The 23,126-nt window shown below is 44.0% G+C and overlaps 1 protein-coding gene across 4 annotated transcripts in view; it reads left to right on the plus strand.

The window, feature by feature from the left end:
- The window catches only part of GSTCD (glutathione S-transferase C-terminal domain containing), a 217,070-nt gene that overhangs the window by 69,695 nt on the left and 124,249 nt on the right, over nucleotides 1-23,126 (plus strand). For 3 of the 4 annotated variants that reach the window (XM_044302546.1, XM_044302529.1, XM_044302538.1), the window contains exons 3-4: nucleotides 9,692-10,129; nucleotides 16,686-16,937. In XM_044302546.1, coding sequence (XP_044158481.1) covers nucleotides 9,692-10,129; nucleotides 16,686-16,937 — 690 coding nt within the window. The remainder of the gene's footprint in view (nucleotides 1-9,691; nucleotides 10,130-16,685; nucleotides 16,938-23,126) is intronic. The other variant, XM_044302557.1, reaches the window with a different exon arrangement.

Here is a 23,126-nt window from a genome sequence, read left to right on the forward strand (position 1 = left end):
TCTCCTGCTCCACCGCTACTCTGCAGATCTGACACTCACTGCTCACTGGTCTTCTCTGGGTCCGCTCTGCACTGTGACCTGACTGTGTACAATGCCAGGTCATAGAGTGTGTAAGCTGTACGCAGTCAGGACATGTGCAGCAGGTTGGCCAGAGTAACACCATTGAGCGAGTACTGGCAGCGCTACACTTAGGGGCGGATTGGCCATAGACCTGGCAGGGAAATTTCCAGGTGTCTGCCACTAGCCAGGTAATCTCTCAGCAGTAATTATTATTATGAGAAGTAGGTACCTGTACCCCACTAGCGACTGCACATGCCCTCCTGAATTTAACTGCTGTGGCTCCGCGTCTGATCTCCTAAGCACCCTGCTCTATATCTTAACCATAGACAACTGGAGGAGGAGGACAGAAAATGGCATCTATTGATGACCACCACAGCTTTTGGGGCAGTATATGATTCTGTTGGGGCGGTATTTTGCGCTATGGTATTGCTGACCCTGCTTAATTGTGTTTCCACACCTGTCAATTTGGGCCCTCCTACAACAAGGGCCACTTTTAGATTTTTTTTTCCGGGCCACTTTAAGCTCCCAATCCGCCCCTGGCTACACTCCCTGCACCTCCAGCATACTAGTGAGTTCTTTCATAATGAGTATTCGCTTTATAGAAAAAAAATTGGGGAAAAAGTGTGTCTTATAAAGCGACAAATACAGTATGTAAAACCACACTCGTTGACCAAAACAACGCACGCAGATAGAAATGTCGGATTACTGCAAAACTAGGCAAGCAGTTATGTCTTGGGCAGATATACTGTATAAACGAACTGATTACAGGTGTGGTCTAGTTAGACACTGGGGGGAGTACAATTTATTATTCCCTCACGCCACTTTTCTGGTGTCAAAAAGTTGCAGACCCTATGTTTTAAACTTTTTAAATGCCACTTTCAATAAATTTGGTCACAAGTGGTGTTTCTACGCTGCCCTTGCCATTTTCAGAAAGGGGGCATAGTGAGGACAGGACCAGCGGGTTCTGAGCTGCCATAGTTCTGTTAAGGAGCACAGACTGCCGGAAGATAAGCCTAATCTAAGATGATTTATTGCCAATCGAGCATTTATGGGAACAGCTGGCAAGCCAGCTTCAGCAACCAATGAGTGTGCAGGATATACAAGCCCAGCTACAACATCTGTGGGCAAATGTGCAGTAGGAACCTGCATGCCTCTCATCTTGTATCCAGGCTAGGGGCAGCCCAACAGGGTACTGGACTTTTTTCAATTGTACAGTTTTCCCCAATAAACTTATCCTTTCTCTCTAATATTGTAATCACTTACATATATCATCATTACATTCACACATTTAAACTTTCATTCAAAACTCCTTTGTGTGTTAATTTTTTTGGGTCAATGAGTGTACAGTACAGACTAAAAGTTTGGACACACCTTCTCATTCAAAGAGTTTTCTTTATTTTCATGACTATGAAAAGTGTAGATTCACACTGAAGACTGTTAGAATTTGTATTATAGCAAGAAAAAAGCAGCTAAGTAAAGAAAAACGAGTGGCCATCATTACTTTAGGAAATGAAGGTCAGTCAGTCCTGTCAAGGTGTACAGACATCACAGACGTAACGGCATGACGTAGGACGTGCCGTGCTCCCGCTCCCTCCCCTGCCTCATGGATCGCGGCGCCTGAACGCTGGGTGTCTGAGCTCCTGCTACCTGCTACCGGAGGCCAGCGGCGCGCAGATGGTTGGGCCGAGTGCTTTGGTGATGCTGCGGCTGTTGCAGCTGTAGTGGACCGCGACCACCTCCTCCCCCCCACGGCTCCCGTGTAGCAGTGAGATCGCCTGGAGTGCCTGGGATCCGTTGCAGCGGGGGTCCCCGACTGTAACAGCCATTAAAAAAGTGGAGTAGGAGTGGGTGTAGAGGACGCAGGGGGGTGCGGGCTCCCTCTTGACCCCCCCCCACGAGCGGCTTGGTAAGGTCTCCATTGCCCCGGATGTGACTTTCCTGGCGGGGAAGAGAAAGAAGGTACCGTTTTTTTCCCCCTATCTTTCTGTGGGAACTGGTGCGCTGGCAGCGCTGATTACATGTAGGACTGGCTAAAGAGGAGAGAAGAGGACTTCGGGGTATGTACTGTCTCTTTAAAGGTTATTAGAGGTCTGGCAACCCCGGGATCCCACTCGTATGACCCAGGGAGATGAGCACCGTGGGGAAAGAGTGAAGGGGGGAGAGAGGAGGAAGAGAAGGAAAGAGGAGGGAAAAATCTGCTTACATTTTTTCCCTGTGACGAATGTACCGTCCCCTCGTCTTAGTTAATCAGCCGAAGTGCAGCATTTACTCCTTTTTTTCCTCCATCACTGGACATATATGTTCATAACTAGAGGATCTGTTCACCCTTCCAAGTCACTCTCTCCGGTCTTATGTGTCTAGATGAATTGTTGAACACAAAAAACTGTTGAACGATTTTATGTGATTAGATAATCTGTTGAATTGTCGAACACACTTCCCTATATGTATTAGAGATACACATGTAAGCGGATGAAGTATTGAACAAGTATTGAATAAACTCGCTTAGAACGGTGGAACGTACTGCCTATAGGATATGTAACTAAGAAGAGGATCCGCTGAATACATCTATTTGTGTAGAGGAGGCACCTCTTGCCGGATACAAATGTAACTGAAGGAACGGTCGAATATAATCTCCTTTTTTTTTTTTTTGAAGGTGTTGGCTTGCTGGACATAAGTTATCTAGTCTCCTTTGTGAGCGAATTCTGGACTATACTCCGTACAGTTTTTATACTTGAGGAATAATAATGGAGTAATATCCAAGCGCCACGTATTGACGTATTCTATATTATTATTGGAAATATTGCTCTAGCCAGGTGGCGGATTATACCCTTTCAAAAGGGATTAACGGACTGATTGCTGGGTATATACATTAATAGATCAAACCTGGACGAGACTATGTACACGCTCCCTCTCTTAGTAATGGATATATAATTACTAGCTAATTGTTACGTACTGATATACCTATATATCTGTTATCTTCGTATCCCTCTCCCCTCCCTGTAATTGTTTATTTGCTTTTTTTTTCTTCTCTTTGGTGGTCGGGGGGATTGAACTCATGCCTCCAAAGGGCGTAAACCGAAGATCCGCTGGCATGGCTGGCTCTTCCTCGCCAGGGGGTGGGAAGGGCAGCACTACAACAACTAGCCTAGAGAAATATCTTAGATCCCCCCCCCCCAAAATTAAGAGCTCTCTACGAGGTAATAAGGAAATACAAAAGGATAGTTGTGAAGCAGGCCGCCCCCGAGGAGCATGGGAGAATGGAAATGAGGGTGGGTAGCGGAGAAGGGATGGAGGAAAGAATCAACCTGGTAGATAATAAGTTACTGGAAATTTTGGGCGCAGTGCAAAAAACTAACCATAGCCTGGAGGATTTGACAACTAAGATTGCCTCGGTACAGGTTGACCTTTCCTTCATAAAGGAGGATATGAATAAAGTTAGGGAGAAGGTGAAGGAGCTGCAAATAACATCAGGAAGTATGAAAAACGATATAGAGGGTTTAAAGAAAAGAGTGGAAGGAATGGAAGAGGAAAAGAAGATTCTTTTAGAGAGAGTTACAATAATGGAAGATGTATCCAGGAGATCAAATATCAGAATAGTCGGATTCCCTGAGGGAACGGAAGGTGAGGATACAACAGGGTTTATTCAACAGTGGCTGCAAGATAGCTTTAAAGACAAGGGCCTAACTAACCTGTTTTCAGTGGAAAGAGCCCACAGAATACCAGGGAGACCCCCTATAAAAGGGGCTCCCCCGAGGGCAATCCTCGCCAAAATACAAAGTGCTAAAGATAGGGATACAATAATGCGAACGAAAAGAATGTTGCAAACAATTGAGTTCAACGGAAATAATATAGCGATTTACCCTGACTTCTCTAGAGCTACCCAGATTAAGAGGCGTGAGTTCAAAGAAGTGAAAAAGAGATTAGCGGAGGCTCAGATACAGTATTCCCTGTTGTACCCTACCAAGTTACGTATAATATATTGTGAACAGGTTAGGTTTTTTGGCTCTCCGGAGGAGGTAGTGGAGTGGCTGGACGTTAAAGGAATAGGAACATGAGAGGCGCCAGACTGGCTCATGGGGGAGGGGTTGGGGGTGGGAAGGGGTCGTGTGTAAGAGGTGGGGGAAACTCTCGATTTCTGCCGACCAGATAGTGGGAGGGAGGGATGAGGGGGGGGGAGAGGGAGTAGGGTGGGAATGGTTGTCTTGGGAGGTCTAATAGGGTCTAAGGTGAAGAAAAAGTAAGTGACCGATTTGAATGAGTAGTATGAGTAGTATTATGACATGGAATGTACGGGGCCTAGGAGACAGGGTCAAAAGGGTAATGGTTTTTGATATTGTTTCTAAACATCTCCCGGCTATTGTAGGATTAATGGAGACACATAGTACAAAGGATAAAATAAACCTGTTAAAGAAGAAATGGGCCCGATATCAATACCATTCATGTTTCTCTACATACTCATCTGGAGTTAGTGTATATGTTCACTATAAAGTAGATTTCCGTCCAATTGACGAGAAAATAGATGATAGGGGTAGATATGTATTCCTTCATTGTCAATGGAACGGTATTGTATGTATTTTGGCCTTTGTGTATATACCTCCCCCATTTTCCCTAACGGTTATCCATAGATTAGTGGAGTATGCAGATTCAAGAGGTAAATGCCCCATAGTAATTATGGGAGATCTAAATAACGTTATGAATGACGAGTTAGACAGATACTCTGTGATCCCAAAGGATAAACAGATGACAGGGCGACAATCAGTGCTGTGGAAAATATCGCAGGAACTATCCTTAATAGACGTGTGGAGATACCTCTACGATGACAAGCCAGGGTTCTCCTGTTTTAGTCGGGGAAATAAAATAATGTCCAGGATAGATTTGGCACTGGTTAGCTCAGAATTAGTACACAAAATTTCCAGCATGAAGTATGAAGTGAATAGTATCTCGGATCACTCCCCTGTTTGTCTGCGGTTTAAAACAAACCTAAGACGAACAACTCGTGAGTTTCGCCTGAACCCTCACTGGCTGAATTTAATCAAGGAGGAAGATGATATCAGGGTGAATATAGAGGAGTTCTGGAAATATAATTTAGGGTCAGCAGGCCCAGGGTATGTCTGGGATGCCTTTAAGGCATTTCTACGCGGCATCTTGATAAGTAAAATTAAGGGTCTGAAAAGGGGATTTGCAGAACAGGAGAGAAAGCTGACAGATAGGATAAAAAAAATAGAAGCAGAACTCATGACTAAGAAAATCCCTGAATTGATAAGCCAGCTGGATCAGGCTAAAAGTACACTGAGGAATTATCTGAGCGATAAGGCACAACAAAAAGTGTTTTTTGAGGGGGAACGATACTTTAGAGAATCTGGGAAGTCGGGAAAACTGCTGTCCACACTTATACAGAATCAAAGGGGGGGTAATAGGATTGACGGTGTTGAGGGGAGAGCTGGGGGGATGGTATCCAGCCAAGGAGAGAGAGAGCGCGAATTTATGGAATATTATGGGGGCCTCTACTCCTCGGAGGGGGGGGGGGGCCTGAAGAAATTAGAATCTTCATGGAGGGAGTTTCGATTCCCAGACTCTCGGATGAGGAGAGGGACTGGTTGAATGGCCCTATTGAAGTTGAAGAACTACGAGAGACACTGAAAACTATTCAGGGGAACACCAGTCCTGGGCTGGATGGCCTACCCTTTGAGATATATAGAAGGTATGGAGATGTCATTCTTCCAGTGTTAGTACAGGTCTTAAATGAATCAATGGATAGTGGCGAACTCCCGTCCTCTCTCTCCGAGGCTGTAATAAGTTTGATAGGCAAAAAGGGGAAGGATGAGAGTAAGGTGGATTCGTATCGCCCCATCTCTCTCCTCAACACCGACTTTAAAATATGTGCTAAGTTGCTTGCAAACCGCCTAAGAAAAGTTATTGAGAAATTAATACATCCGGACCAAACCGGGTTTGTACCCAAACGTCAGGCGCAGACGAATATTAGACGGACATTGTTGAATATGCAGATAGTTGGTGAGGGTGCCCATTCCATCCTGTCTTTGGACGCTGAGAAAGCGTTTGACAGGGTGGAGTGGGCATACCTCTGGAAGACTATGCACGAGTTTAATTTGGGGGAGAAATTTATTAAATGGGTACAGCTTTTATACAATAACTCGAAAGTTAGGGTTAGGATTAATGGAGTAATATCAGAGTCAATACCTCTGCAGAGGGGAACCCGTCAGGGGTGCCCACTCTCCCCACTACTGTTCGCTATATTTGTTGAGCCACTAGCTTGTAAGGTCCGAGCAGACGGAAAAATAAGGGGATTTGGGGGAAACGGTGCACTGGATAAGATATGCCTGTACGCTGATGATATTCTGTTTTTTGTGGATGGAGGAGTACCAATGGTACAGCATCTGATGGAGGTAGTTAACCAGTTTGGCCTTGTCTCCGGCTTTAAGGTGAACTGGACAAAGTCGGTATTGCTCCCAATGGGCCAGGAAATTGGGCCGGAGGAAATTAACATTAAAATCTTGAAACCTACGGAATCGTTTGAATATCTGGGAATAAAAGTTAGTTCGAGGATACAGGAGTATTTAGAACTCAATATTGACCCTCTATTAAAAAGGGTTAGGGAAAAAACAAGTGTTTGGCAAAAGCTGTTGATCCGACAAGCGGACCGAATAGCAATAATAAAGATGGTTCTACTACCACAGATTTTGTATGTTATTTCCTCGTGCCCAATTTGGATAGGGGACCACTTTTTCAATGCATTAGAAGGAGCGATAAACGATCTTATCTGGGGGAGAAAAAGGGTCAGGCTGAAACAAAAATACCTATGGTTAGGCGAGGAAGATGGCGGTCTGTCCATCCCATGCTTTAGGGGCTACTATTTTGCATCCCAGCTTCAGTGGTTAATGATGGAGGATGACAGACTGCGTTGATTCCTGGAAGGGGAGTTGGGAGCTCTCCAATATAACATTATTAGTACATTGGAAGCAGGAATGTTAAAAATAAAGGTGAGCCAGTACCCAATTAGCAAGATGGTACACTTAGTTTGGGTTAATATCAAAAAATTATTAGGATTAAATCACTCACTAAAGTTTTCACCCATTTGGGGAAATATTAACTTAAAAGAATTTTTGAAGTTTGAGGATTATTTGTTTTGGGATAAAAAGGGCATTAGATTTGTGCCCCAGATAGTAGTGGAAGGAAAGTTGAAGACCCCAGAGGAAATGGGTTTAAGTATAGATAAAGACTATCTCACATGGTTTAGATATAGTAGACTGAAACACGCTTTTGACAAAACGAAGAATAAAGAATATTTTAATACAAAGCACTCAGAATTTGCTGATTTTTGCTATCAGGGAATAGGGAGTAAAGTTTCAATCTCACAGATTTATAAAAGGATAAAGAAGGGCCTGGGAGGGGTGATTAGATTTAATAGTGAAAAGAAATGGGCACAAGAGGTGGCACCCTTAGTCTTGGACTGGAGAAATATATATAAAAATGTTAAAAGGAGTACAATCTCCAGTGGCTTCCGATTGACGCAGTTCTTCATCCTTCACCGGACCTATGTCACCCCAAGGGTCATGAGTAAGATGTATAAAACAGGTGATGCAAAATGCTGGAAGTGTGGAGAGGAGAGGGCCGATTTTGTCCATCTGATCTGGTTCTTCCCGACTGTACAGGGGTACTGGTCTCAAGTTTTCCAGAACCTCGAGAGAGAGACAAGGAAATCTGCTCCTTTTCAGATTAGTATAGCAGTCCTGGGAGACACTAGAAGAATTGGGATAGACAGAGAAAGTGAAAGAAAATGGGAAAAAGGTCTGATGCTGGCACGTGTAGTCTTGGCCAGAGGATGGGGAGCGGACAGCCCGCCAAACGTGGTAGACTGGAAAAATTTTGGTGAAAGGGTGACAAGTTACGAGAAAGCCAGACAGGTGAAGCCAATGAGCAAATAAGGAGTAAAAAGGGGGAATTACAAGGCTCTGAAAAGAGGTTACTGAAAGGAAAGGCCATTAGGATACTCCCAAGACAACCAAAAAGGGTGGAGGGGAGGGAGGAGGTGAGGGTGGGGTCGGGGATGGGAGGGGGGGGGGAAGCTCTCTCTTTTATGAGGTTTTTTGTAAAAGTAAAAATGAAGGGGACAAACTGTTATGACACGACTTTGTAGTTTATAATGGTGTATATCTGTACTGTTATGATACATTCTTGTAATTTATGACGGTATATATATGTATTTTTGTAATGGCTAATCCCCATTTATGTCATGTTTTAATGAGAAAAAATACAGAAAAAAAAAAAAAAAGGTCAGTCAGTCCGAAAAAGTGGGAAAACTTGTCCCCAAGTGCAGTCGCAAAAACCATCTAGCGCTACAAAGAAACTGGCTCACATGCGGACCGACCCAGGATAGGAAGACCAAGAGTCACCTCTGCTGCAGAAGATAAGTTCATCCGAGTCACCAGCCTCAGAAATCGCAGGTTAACAGCAGCTCAGATTAGAGACCAGGTCAATTGCCACACAGAGTTCTAGCAGCAGACACATCTCTAGAACAACTGTTAAGAGGAGACTGTGTGAATCAGGCCTTCATGGTAGAATAGCTGCTAGGAAACCACTGCTAAGGACAGGCAACAAGCAGAAGAGACTTGTTTGGGCTAAAGAACACAAGGAATGGACATTAGACCAGTGAAAATCTGTGCTTTGGTCTGATGAGTCCAAATTTGAGATCTTTGGTTCCAACCACCGTGTCTTTGTGCGACGCAGAAAAGGTGAACGGATGGACTCTACATGCCTGGTTCCCACCGTGAAGCATGGAGGAGGAGGTGTGAGGGGGTGGGGGTGCTTTGCTGGTGACACTGTTGGGGATTTATTCAAAATTGAAGGCATACTGAACCAGCATGGCTACCACAGCATCTTGCAGCGGCATGCTATTCCATCCGGTTTGCGTTTAGTTGGACCATCATTTATTTTTCAACAGTACAATGACCCCAAACACACCTCCAGGCTGTGTAAGGGCTATTTGACCATGAAGGAGAGTGATGGGGTGCTGCGCCAGATGAGCTGGCCTCCACAGTCACACCGGACCTGAACCCAATCGAGATGGTTTGGGGTGAGCTGGACCGCAGAGTGAAGGCAAAAGGGCCAACAAGTGCTAAGCATCTCTGGGAACTCCTTCAAGACTGTTGAAAGACCATTTCAGGTGACTACCTCCTGAAGCCAAGAGTGTGCAAAGCAGTAATCAAAGCAAAAGGTGGCTACTTTGAAGAACCTAGAATATGACATATTTTCAGTTGTTTCATACTTTTTTGTTATGTATATAATTCCACATGTGTTAATTCATAGTTTTGATGCCTTCAGTGTGAATCTACAATTTTCATAGTCATGAAAATAAAGAAAACTCTTTAAATGAGAAGGTGTGTCCAAACTTTTGGTCTGTACTGTATATATTTAAGTTAAATTGAGAAAATGACACCATAGCCCTTGATGCTGCCCAGTAAATTGTTTCTCTCACTTTGTGTCATGATGCAGTAGGTTTGCATTTTGCTATTTGCGTGCTCTCTCTTACCTACTCAAATGTGTGGTTTTGGCATGTATATGTATATATCTATTCATATTTTAATATATGTTACTGTAATAATTTTTTTTGCAGGTTAGCCAGTGGACCAGGCTCTGTGAGCTCAGCATCCCATTGGCGGTGGAATCCTTTCTGAAAGAGCCATCTGCCACCATTCCTCCAGAAGTTTTTCAGCTTGAAAGAAAGCTTGGCGAACCAGTTAGAGTCCACAATGATGACAAGATACGGCGACAAAAGATGCAGCAGCAAATTAAATCCAATGAGACAGGTGAAAAGAAGGCAGGACAAGAAGAACCATTTGAGGAAAGCCTTGAGAAACCTCAGAGTTTGGAGCTGACTGCAGCTTTGTCCAAACTTAGTGTTCAAGATGTGCCCTCTAAAATGGCAAGAGAACCTGCGCACATCAGGAAAGCAAAGACCTCAGACCTCCCATCTCTTGAGCATGTTTTTGCCGAGGGCCTTTATTTTACTCTGACTGATGTTGTACTACTGCCTTGCATCCATCATTTTCTGGTAAGAATCTCATTCGTTCATTCTCCTTGGGGGAAATAGTTATGTGCCGAATCCGTCCTTTCTGTTCTCCTGCTCCTATAACAGAGCAGGAGAACAGAAAGGCTAAACGCTGATGTGAACTCAGCCTAAGTGACAAGAATTATTTTTGGAGCAAATTTGCTAAAGAATAAATAAGAAAAAGTGTTATGCCACTCTTGTGGTGTGAAAAAGTCGCAAACTTAATGGGCCAGATTTATCACGACTCTGACAGCTCACTCCACTTTAACATATGGCTAAAGTCAGTTTTAGCCAAGTCAGATTTATGATCGGCCCTTTAAGACTGTAATAAATGTGGTTTGACGGTAGCAGTTTATCCGTCAGTAAGCAGCTTTAAAAAAGTCGCACATCTTTACGAAAAAGTCACTCGTTTTTATGAAAAAGTCGCATGTTCTATTAAAAAGTCTCATAAGATAAGCATGGTCCTCACTGGAGTGAAATTGCGACTTTTTTGTGACTTTTTAAATAGTCCCAATAGTAAATCTGTCTAGAGATTCATTTACATAAGAAAACACGCCCACTTTCAGAAAACTGGAGAGCATAGTGCAGAGCAGAAAAAAGTCGCAAATTTGTGGGCAGTTTTAGCGTTTGGGACTTTTTCACTCCATTATTCTGACCTGAGCTAATGATAAATCTGGCCCAATGTTTCTCCACCGACCTCGCCACTTTCCTGAAAAAGGAGCGTGGAGAGGGCAGTGAGGGGGCGCGGCTGGCGTAGATTTCAGTTCAAGAGCACGGACTGCCGAATACTGCACCTAATTTCTGACAAGGCGTACGCCTCTTCATCTGGTGGTTCCAGATGTCAGACCCCCACCGATCTGATATTGATGACCTATCCTAAGGAGAAGTCATCTGTATCTACTGTATAACCTGAAAAGCTTATGATCTGCTAATCTGGTTTCCTGTAATGCAGAGATCTTGTACCTTCCCCTTGTTCTTCTACACCAAGAGGGTTCATGGTCTGCCCCTTTACTTTATAAAGAAATCTTCGCTTTGGAAGCTAAATAATCAGAAAACACCAAATCTTGCAAACCAATTTTTGCAATGGGATATGACCGGGTGGCAGCGACATGATTGTGGACTGGGGGGCCCTGTGAGTGAAGTAAAGCTCTGGGAAACTACTTGTGACCTACCCTAACAATGTCGGGAGTGTAGATACGTTTTACATTTATGAAATAAAAAATGTCAGATAATAATACATTGCTTTGGATAAGAAATGACTAATGACCTGTCTTCTAGATAGGTCATCAGCATCTGATCAGTAGGGTTCCGACACACGGGACCCCCACCAATCAGCTGCGCCCAGGCCACAGGCAGATGGTCGTGACGTCACTGACCTAGGGTAAGCAGCCTCTATACCTGCTCTTAGTGTTTGTTGCAGGTGATGACTTTATACCTGTAGAATGTCATATTACAGGGAAACGTGGGTAGACACGTCTTCTATGGAAACAAAGCTGCGCAGACCCGGAGGCTCCATAATTACAGCTGATACCTTCTCCAGTAATTAGTGGTTTCTGATATCACATGTTCAGACTACTGTCATGGCCATCATATTTTTCCACTAGCATGTCAAGCATGTTGTCTGCATCAGGAATCATAGTTTAGCTGATTCTGTGATTTACTATTATTTATTGAATACCTGTTGCATGTATAGCACAGATATAGTATATAGTACTGTACAAAGATCATACAAGTTTGTGTTCACGACTAATGCTCACAGTCTCCTATGGAACTGGCCTGACACGTGTACCAGCATAGCAATCCTCGTTCCTCAACATGGCGGTGTGATTTACTCACGTGATTAAGGGTGCATTCACATGACCGTATAAATGGATCCGCATGCCTTCCGCAATTTTGCGGAACGGGTGCGGACCCATTCATTTCAATGGGGCCCCCAAAAGATGCGGACAGCACACCCCGTGCTGTCCGCAACCGTTGTTCCGCAAAAAAATATGGAGCATGTCCTATTCTCTATATAGTGCCGCCTATGTGTGGTCCGCAAAATGGGGAATGCACGCGGCCGGTATTCGTGTTTTGCGGATCCGCAATTTGCGGACCACAAAACACTTACGGTCGTGTGAATGCAAGGGGATTTCAGTGTGGCTCTAGTCTTTGTCATTACAGAAAGTGACCATCCCCCACCAATCTTTCAAGGGAACATTTTAACTAATTAACACTATCGAGTAATCCATTTTTCTGCATTGATATATTTTTTTTTCTTTACATGATTATGGGCAGCTATTTTGCCAAACCTGCTGGTCTGAGCTGTGGACAGCAGTTAAAAGATTTGCTTTACAGCAGCCTCATGGTCATATGAAACCTCGGTCAGGTCTCTTTGATTGACTTCTATGAGGAAGTGTTGTGGCATGCTCTGTTACCTATACAAAGTGTATTGTGCAGGGAGGGGGAAGAGGTAAGCTGTAGCCATCACCTATTGTCATTGGTGGATACTGCACTATTTATTTTTACATTTTCTTACCATCTTATTGTTAAAATGATGGTTTACAGTTGTAATGGTAAAATAGCGGAAATAATTGTTATATATTGGAGAGAAGGAGACTGGGTAGTGGTCACTAAGCACGGTAGATATGTATTCATCTTTTTGATAATCATTTGCGTGCAGTGAAACTGTGCATAGTTTGTGCTTTGTAACCCACAGAATCAGCTGCCATCTGAGGAAATCCTCCTCCATTGTCCTCTCCATACATCACCTGCTTCAGTTCCTGTCAGGTATTTAACATGTTTAGAACATGTGAAAAATGCTTTGCTTACTGGAGCCATACACTGGGGTTAATAGACTGTGAAGGCCAATTAGAAAGGTCCTCTGTAGCTACTTTAGGTGTATTTTCTTAGGAGCATGGTGACAGTTTCCCAACAAACGTTTTGTGGCTTTTTATTTTACATTTATATGTTTTATGGTATCTTATGTAGAAAAAAAACATTTCAGTAAAGCATTATTATTGATATTGGAACCACTACAATGGTCAGTTTACTTTTATATATGTTAAAGGGGTTATCCCACGACTAATGTAAAAGTGAAAATCGGACATCATATGACATACATGACAGTCTCATTCTAACAAAGCTAGAACCAGCCCTGTACCTCACATGGATCCAGAGATCTCCCCATTCATTGCTCTGCTAGATTTATATCAAGCTGTCAGCTCAAGGGGCGTGTCTTTTCTGTTGCAGCTAAGGGGGCGTGTCTCGGCTCTCCCTATCACAGCTCAGGAGCCAGTTGAAAGATGAAACTGAGCATGTGCGGCCTTCTCAGTGAGCAGGTCAAGGAAATAAGAAAAGAGAAAAAAACACTGTTGGTGCTATACAGATATATTTTTTGAAATAACTCAGTGGCTATGCTAAATTTTGAATCCCATGCAATTACAAAAGTATTCAGATCCAGGTGCTGGTTTGAAAACTGTAGAATATTTTTTTGTGGGAGAACCCCTTTAAGTTGTCTTAATTATTCCATATTCTTCACTTTATCATGCAGTTAATAAGTAGCTTAGTCGCACACTGCTAGTAGTATACTTCTTTAGAATTTCTTGGAGTTGGGTTCCCACCCTATCAAGTAACATCAAGAAAAACTCCAGAAAAAATCACAATGAACTGTGGTTCAGTAAATACGTGCTTTGCTTTTATTGAATCTGCGGCTGATGTTGATGTTACGTTTCGGCCAATTGCGGCCTTTATCAGACTACAACAGAATACGGAAAACAGCAGATATAATATCTTGAAAAAGTATATCATGGCAGTGGTCAGCTTAATATGGTGATATCTAGTGTCAAGCATTAGTAGTATCAAGTCGCATGGTCTAGTAGGAAAGTATTAGTAAAAGTATAATCACACGGAAACCAGGTAACAATGAGAGTAAACATAGCACTGGTACATGAAAATGGACACATGTATGTTATCTTCAAAAAGCGGGACTGACCACTGCCATGATATACTTTTTCAAGATATTATATCTGCTGTTTTCCGTATTCTGTTGTAGTTTGATAAAGGCCGTAATTGGCCGAAACGTAACATCAACATCAGCCGCAGATTCAATATAAGCAAAGCACATATTTATTTCCGCCCCAAGATAGGGCATGCTGCCTCTTTATCCACGTGGGAAAAAAAGCAAGTGCTGCTTCCCATTGAGGCTGTTTTGAGGCGGAAACACGCTAAAATCAACATAAAAAACTTCATGTAAAGGCTCATTCAGACGACCGAATGAATGGGTCCGCATTCGTAGTTCTGTTCCGCGGCTCCGCAAGTGAGAGAGAGCAAGGCCTATTCTTGTTCGCAATCGCGGACAAGACTAGTCATTTCTATCATAGTGTCGGCCTTGTCCAATCCACAACATGTGTAACCCACATGGCCGGTATCCGTATTTTGCTGATCCGCAATTTGCGGACCGCAAAACACTACTGCCGTCTGAATGAGCCCTAAACAGGCCCTTACACTTTCCAGTAATGATTGATTGTTATATATATAAAAAAATATATATTTATTGATTGATAAAGATCTTTTCCCAGAACCCTCACCATTTTCCTCAACAAAGTGCAGGAATCTCCTCGGCAGTGCTCAAGTGTTTCCGTAAAATGTAAAATCCTTAAAGTGAAGCTATCTCATGGTACCTGAGCTGCAGGCAGCATGTTATAGAGCAGGAGGAGCTGAGCAGACTGATGTATAGTACTATGGGAAAAGATTCAGTATAACCTGGACTTCCTTCATTTATATTCCTGCTCATTCTGGGCTTTAAAGTCAAGGAAGCGGACCTATTTGTGATTGACAGCCTCCCCTCTATGACTGTGTACAGAGATTGCTGTCAATCACTGATCGGACCGCCTGCTGACTTCAAAGCCCAGAATGAGCTACAACAGGGATCAGCAACCTCCGGCACTCCAGATGTTGTGAAACTACAACTCCCATCATGCTCCATTCATTTCTGTGGGAGTTCTGAGAAGAGCAGAGCAATTATGCATGCTGGGAGTTGTAGTTTCACAACAGCTGGAGTGCCTGAGCTACAATTTAAATGAATAAATTACAAGTTTTCTTGAATCTCTTCCTACAAAACTATGTCAGACTGCTCAGCTCCTCCTGCTCTGGCAGATTACACTACATTTTTATGGTGACAGGCCGCCACTAGGGGGGGCTCAGTGCAAAGACATTATTATAGCTTCCATTGCACTGTATAAAGTCTCCCTAGTGATAGCTGCAGGCAGGTTTGTAATAGGCAAAGTGAAGCTGGATTTAGGAGAATGTATTTATGCCAGTTGTCTGGTGTAAATACATTCAGTAATTTGCTGTTTAGGATTAGTATTGAGCGAAGTGAGCTTCCAATGGTACACCCAAAGTCGCTTGCTCAAAATGTAGGATTAATACTGTACGGAGATCCGTCTCCGTGCAGTATTAGAATGTATGGGCTCCGATGAGCTGAAGTTCGTTTCGCAAAGTCATGCATAAGTTGGTTAATTGATTTTTAAAGTGGAAAACACTTTTAAAACTTGAAACCGAACTTGGGTTCGGTTCCGAGGTACCCCTTTTCCCCTTTTTACACCAAAAATTTTTTATACTTAGAAATTATAAAGTTCTCCCAAACCTTCCATAATAACTTATGTTTCTGCATTTTATTTTGTCAATTATACCACCACTTCTCCATAAATCTATTCATATTCATAACAGATAACTGAATAGTTGAAATCTCAGGGCGCCTTCATCTTCTTGCCATCTTCTTACATTTAAGGCAAAGTTTCTTGTAGATGTTTGTGTGTAAGTGCCAAATAGCATTTTAACGATGTGCCGGGTGTCTTCTTTAAGAAAATATATGGGTATGGGGGTTAGCTTGATTTTTTTTTATTTAGATTTTATTTCTTTATGTCAAAACATTGAAAATTGTCCTGGCTACACGAGGTGCAAAATGTCCAAACACACCTGGCAGTAAAAGTGTTGAAGGTAGAACATGTATAAGGCTACTTTCACACTTGCGTTCAGAGCGGATCCGTCTGGTGTCTGCACAGACGGATCCGCTCCTATAATGCAGACGATGGGATCCGTTCAGAACGGATCCGTCTGCATTATATTTTAGAAAAAATGCTAAGTGTGAAAGTTGCTCAGACGGATCCGTCCAGACTTTACATTGAAAGTCAATGGGGGACGGATCCGTTTGAAATTAAGCCATATTGTGTCAACTTCAAACGGATCCGTCCCCATTGACTTACATTGTTCGGGTGTCCGCCTGCTCAGCGGAGCGGAGGCCAAACGGTGCCAGACTGATGCATTCTGAGCGGATCCGCATCCACTCAGAATGCATTAGGGCTGGACGGATGCGTTCGGGGCCGCTTGTGAGAGCCTTCAAACGGAACTCACAAGCGGAGCCCCGAACGCTAGTGTGAAAGTAGCCTAAGATTCTCTTTTGTAGACGGCAGTGCTGTTTAGTTGCAGTATTTTGACTTTGGGGTCAGGTTAGTGTCTAATGTGGTTCTAGTTTTTGGAAAACATGCAAAAAATAAACCTTCAATATGTTTCATTTTAGGTTGCTCTCCAGAAGGTATCACCAGAGAAGATTTATGGGCTTCCTCTATTAATGGGCTGGTATGATCGGGTCCTCCAGGTCCAAGGTGTGCAGAAGGCAGCTGCTGCTTCTAATATATCTTTTCTCCATTTTGTTAAAGTGGATTCCCAGCACCAAGAGCCACCAGCATCAACTAAAATAGACCCAGAAGAAAAAGAATTTCCAGAAAGCCACTTTCTTGGAGGCCCCAGGCCAACTATGAGTAAGCTAAAAGTAAGCTCATCTAAATGGATATGTGTTCCAAAAACAATACAGTAGTGCGGGGTGATTAATCAAATTAATTCGATTGATTGTCCCCTTTTCTGCCAGCCTATTTTGTTTATAAGAAAAACCTAAATTCACATTTTTGTACTTCTATTGTGCCAAAAGTAGTAAAAACACGTAAAATTATACAGTGGTCCCTCAGGATACAATATTTTCAACATACAATGGTGTTTCTTAGACCATCATAAGTTGAAACTAGACTTTAAGGGAACCTGTCACCTGTCCTAACTAAGGGTAACATAAATAAGTGACTGATTCTCTTCAATCTGCCAACATCTTGTATTTAAAAGCTCCAGCTTATAATGATGAGTCATGAATATTCATGAACTCCTGACTCTCCCCGCCCACCTGCTGCTGATTGACAGTTATTTTCCATATGAATCAGCAGCAGGTGGGCAGGGGAGTGGCTATAGCCACGCTAGACTGAAATCAGCTCATTAGCATACTGCATCTTTGTGTGTATATTATGAGGTAACCATCTGTCACACCAGTAAGTGAATACATCTAAGGCACTTTTTAGTAGTTAATGATTGTATATAATTAGTTAGATTATAATCAAATATCCACATGACAGGTTCCCTTTAACATACAATGCTTTAGACTCAGATCCAACCAATAAGGGTAAAATAGCTGGATTACTGCTGGTTAGCAGCTATTCCTGACTGTTACATGTAAGGACTTGTTTGATCTGTCCTAGTTATCTGCTTATTTTTCTTCATTTTCTCTTATCTTGGATGACATTTTGGGGCTTTGGAACAGATTACTCAGCTTACAATGGTTTCAACATACAATGGTCGTCCTGGAACCAATTAATATTGTAAATTGAGGGTCCACTGTACGTATTTTGTATAGCCACAATCGTACCGACACTTAAAATGAAAGCAATATGCTAGTTATGCCGCATGGTGAATGTTGTAAATTTACAAAGAAGAATGGTGGAATTGTTTTTTCTCATCAGTGTCATTGGGGGACCCAGGAGAGACCATGCGTATAGCTACTGCTACTAGGAGGCTATACCCTTCCCACCGGGACTAAGCTAAATCAGTTTTAGCTAAGGTTACTTTAACACTCGCGTTTTGTGCGGAGCCGTCCGTTCAGATAATACTACCGTCTGCATCCGTTCAGAACGGATCAGTTTGTATTATCTTTAACATAGCCAAGACAGATCCGTCTTGAACACCATTGAAAGTCAATGGAGGACGGATCCATTTTCTATTGTGCCAGTGAAAACGGATCCGTCCCCATTGACTTGCATTGTGTGCCAGGACGGCTCAGTTCAATCAGACGGATACCAAAACGCTGCAAGCAGCTGTGAGGAATATGGATTTCAAGCGGATGGTCAAGCTGCTTAAGGGACTTGAAGGGTACGCGGCTGCGTACCTGGAGGTCATTGCCGTCTTCGGTCCTACATGGGAGGATCTCCGAGAGCATCTGGCGCAGATGCTCGGGCAGATCTGCCAGGCAGGCTTGACCCTTACGCCAGGAAAGTGCCAGCTGGGCATAAGCGAGGGGCCCCGGGCAGGCAGGGAAGCCTCGGAACCGGAACCTGGGAGAGGGGATGCCAGTTCGTCCTCGATCACCCTCCGGGACAAGCACCAGGCGATATCCTTCCTGGGCTCCGCCGGGTACTATAGGGAGTTCGCACCCCACTATAGTAGCCTGGCGAGGCCCCTGACGGACCGCACCAGGAAGAAGCTGCCCTCCGCGGTCGATTTGACCAACGACTGCGAGACGGCCTTCCAGGCGCTGGAGCATGCCCTTTCTAGCTTCCCGGTACTACAGGCAGCCGACTGCACGCGGCCGTTTATGGTACCGTCTGATGCCAGCCATTGTGGCCTCAGGGTCAGGCTCAATCCAGGTGACCACCTGGGTCAGGAACGAATGGGAGGTTGGTACGCAGGAGCCTGGCTCTCCGGCCGTACCACTTTGCCATTAACCACCAGGGAGGGCGCGGATGGGCGCACGGGGGAACACAGGAATGTGCTGCCCCCTGGCGCCCTCTAAAATGGGGAGGTGTGAGGAATATGGATTAATATTTACTGTCAGCCATGTCCTCACACCCCCCATTTGCTGACAGACAGCAGAGGTAGGGATTTCCCTGCTTCAAAGCCCCCCAGCCCTGATTGCAATTTGATGCACCTCTTGGCATGACTCAGAGTACATGCAAAATAAGTTTCCATGCCAAATGAGTGTCAGTTGGCCAGGAAGACACCCCTCAGGGGGTCCAAGCTTCAAGGAGAAGTTCACACCTCTGTGCAGCAGTTGGGAGCCACCTGAATCTGCAGGAAAAACCCCTGCTGTGGGTATCTGCTTTTGCCTGGATCAATGAGATTTCCTAGACATATTGGCACCTACCTCTCATAAGGAATTATGAATCACCTGGCCATCGCAGGCGCAAACTGGATACATATTTGTGTCACGGTGGCCACGAGGTACGGTCCCATGGTCTTGGTTTACTCGTACCCAGTCGGGGTAGGGAGATACCCATATCTCCCCATAGAAGCCACCTACCGGTACCAGGTTTGGGCTCTACTTGTAGCCGGAACCCAGGCAGGTCCATTAGTCCCAGAACCATCTCCCTGTGACCCTCTGGTCTGGAGCTATGACCCCTAAAGTTTTGTGGGTCATTCACCGTCAGCCCAGAAGAGGGGGAGTTGACCCCTCCCTGAGGCAGGGAAGGGATGGGCCAGCTACAGGTTAAAAGCCTGGTGCCAGCAAGTAGGCGGCGTCTTTTCTCTGAAGAGGGGTCACATTCTACACATGTGTTTAGAGGGACCCAGGAAATAGCAGGAGATCACAGCCCCTCGTGTGGCCTCCAGCTCAGGACATCGCCAAGGAACTTTCATCATACTTGGTAACTTACTTTCACACTGCTTAATCCTATTGTAACCATATACCCTGTAATCTGTAACCTCAGACCACTGTATATATATATTGTCTGTGTATAGTGTGTTATATCTAGTGTGCTCTTATAGCGATTAAATATATAATTTAATCTTGTGCTATCTTGTATCTCGATCACGAATCCCCACGTCCGTGTTTTGGCCTAGTTATAAGCTACCGTGGGTTGGTTTCTGACCCTATATAATCCCGTTAGCGGACCGGGCTTATATCAAACGAAAAAACTGGTGGCAGTTACCCGGGCTGAGTGTGGGCTGTTTTCACTGCGGCAGTGAAAAGGCCCTTCCAGCTTGTTGCCTCTCTGTGCCCGCGTGGACATGTGTGTAACTGTACCAAGCTGACCTTACATGCTCCTCTGGAGGGCGTAACTTCACGTTTTTGGTAAACCCCGTGATCATACCAGGTCTCGTGAGCTCGACGTGGTTGACGTCAGCGGGCACGAGGGGTGGTATTCATCACAGCAGCGTTTTGGTGTCCGTCTCCAAAGCAGAATGGAGACGGAACTAATGCAAACGGATGCATTCTGAGCGGATCCTTTTCCATTCAGAATGTATTAGGGCAAAACTGATCAGTTTTGGACCACTTGTGAGAGCCCATGACTGATCTCACAAACAGAAACCATAACGCCAGTGTGAAAGTAGCCTTAGTGTCTGTAGGAGGCAGCCATGCCATTGGGAATGTGATTACAGGCAGCACAGCTCCTTGTCCTCCCTTACAAACAGGCCAGAGACCAGCAGGTCACCAAACCCACTGCCATATCCCCACCTCTGGAAAAAGAGCAGACACCCAAACAGACTGTCTCCCATCTGCATTTGAGTTACTTTGGTTTGTGAAACCCCTAAGTTTTACCAGTGTAACTGCTCTCCCTAAGGGGTACACTGAGGGAGGTTACCCTGCTGGACCCAGGGGACCATCCCTGTGGCAAACAGATAAGTATAAGCAGCATTGGGGCCCCTTCACATCCCATTAACCCTCTTTCCCTACCACAAGGTGCGCATGGGTCTTCAACAGTGTGGCCCCATTCAGCAGCCCTGCACCCAGCCTCTTTCCCAGCACCAACAGTTGTGCTTGGAGGTTCCGATTCTCTGCTAGGGAGTGCGGGAGGACTCCCCCCTCAACCAGCGCTTTGTCCTGTGTAGGCCTCCTCTCAGGGGGACCTTTGCTCTCTTTTGCACCACTGCGGACTTGAGCCTCACTGCGGCAGTGTTTTCGGCCGGGCAGGCAACTTTAATACAGGCTTGGCCAGACTTCCTGCTACTGTGCGGGCCTCGAATCCACCTGCAGCACAAAGGCTTTCCTTCTATCCTCGTATCTCAGAAGGACACCATTTTACTCAACTGCTTCTCTTGTCCTTCAGCATCTGGCCTTCAGAACTGCTTCTTTAGGATACTGAAAGTATTTTTGTTTTTGCGTTTTCATTTTTCTTCCCTATCTTCCTTGAGCCATAACTTTTTTTATATTTATGTTCACATAGCGCTATGAGGGCTTATTTTTTGCGGGACAAGTTGTACTTTCTAATGCCACCATTAATTATGGCATACAATGTAGTGGGAAGCGGTAAAAAAAAAAAGTTCCAAATGGGGTGGAATTGGAAAAAAATGCAAATCCTTTTTGCATTTTTTTATGGGTTTTGTTCCCATGGCGTTCCGTTTATGGCAAAACTGACCCACGCCCTTCATTCTCTGGGTCAGTACGATTACATATGTATGATACCTCATATGTATAGTTTTTTTGTGTCTAAATAGTTAAAAAATATATTTAAACTTTGAACAAAAAGAAATTTTTACATCATCATATTCTGACCCCATAACTTTTTTATTGCAGGACAATCTGTAGGTTTTATTCATACCATTTTGGAGTGTGTTTGACTTTTTGATCACATTTATTAAAAAAATTCTGGTAAGAGAAGCAATGAAAAAATTGGACCCTTTTTTCCCATTACGCCATATTGGAAAAATATTTTTATATTTTAATAGTACGGTCATTTTCTATTGCTGTGATACCCATGCTGTTTATATTTTTTGGTATTCTTTTTTTATTATACAGAAAAGGGGGTGATTTAAACTTTTATATTTTTTTTAATTTGTTATATGTTTAAGTTTTTTTTTACTTTTTTGTAATGATTTTGAAGCATACAAAATGCATTTTTAATTTTTTCATTTTGAACAATCAGATTTTTAAAATGCATTTATTACTGACTATGGCTCATTTCTTATGTTGGCCTGCCACCTGGTGGCCAAAATAAGAATTACAGCATGAATGCCCTCAGCCTGTTGAGCGCATTTAAATCAATTACCGGCATCCACATTGCCACAGAGGATGCTGGTAACAAGCCTGGAAGCTCGAGTTCCGGGTTTTCAACACTTTAGATGACGTAATCTCACTTGATCATGGTATTTAAAGGTTTTAATTACCACAATCAGCATTATTGCCGGTCACGGTAATTAGCCGCAGGTCTCTGGTGTTTGAAACAGCAGAGACCTGCCGGTGTCAAAGGGTAAAAGGGGATCAGCCTGGCCAAAAGGAGTGATAAGTGAGCAGGTCACATCCTACAGCCTCCCTAATCCTCTCCCTGACTCCTCACCGTATGAGTGGACCCCGATGATAGGACGACTCATACTAAGGATTCCTAGAAACCCTAAGTCGCCCTGGTAATCCCTCACCAAGGAGCAGGGGAGATATAACCTGTTCATCCCAGTAATGGAGGAACAGGAGTCTCTATCTGAGGCCAGGCTGCAAGGAGAGGGGAACACATACAGCATAAGGAGATGGCAGGTAAGCGAAACCAATAACACACTTACCTGCCACAGACACACTGACTGGAACTTGTGCACAAGTGCTGGTGTCCACACCAACATTAAAGGACACAGCACTCACCACAAACCACACAGGAACCCAGGACACCCATAGCTGCAACAACATGAGACAGGGGAATGTCTAGTAAACATGCTGGACACCAAACTAGACATACAAACACCCTGAACATAACCCACTCCATACAAATAAGGACAGGAAGGGAAGGAGACACCAGGATAACATTGATGACCACAAGGGTGGTACTCACAGGACAGATGGAACACCCTGGACTGGAGCAGAGCTCCAGCACCAACAACAGCTGAAGTAGCAAAGACTCCAGCCAGGAAACCACAGAATATAGGCCAAGTGACCACACCCAGTCAGGGAGTTAACCCTTACAGCACTAGACAGAGGGGGGTACCACTTAAAGGGGAAGTGCAC

This window comes from Bufo gargarizans, chromosome 1 (genome assembly GCF_014858855.1).
Source record: "Bufo gargarizans isolate SCDJY-AF-19 chromosome 1, ASM1485885v1, whole genome shotgun sequence".
NCBI lineage: Eukaryota > Metazoa > Chordata > Amphibia > Anura > Bufonidae > Bufo > Bufo gargarizans.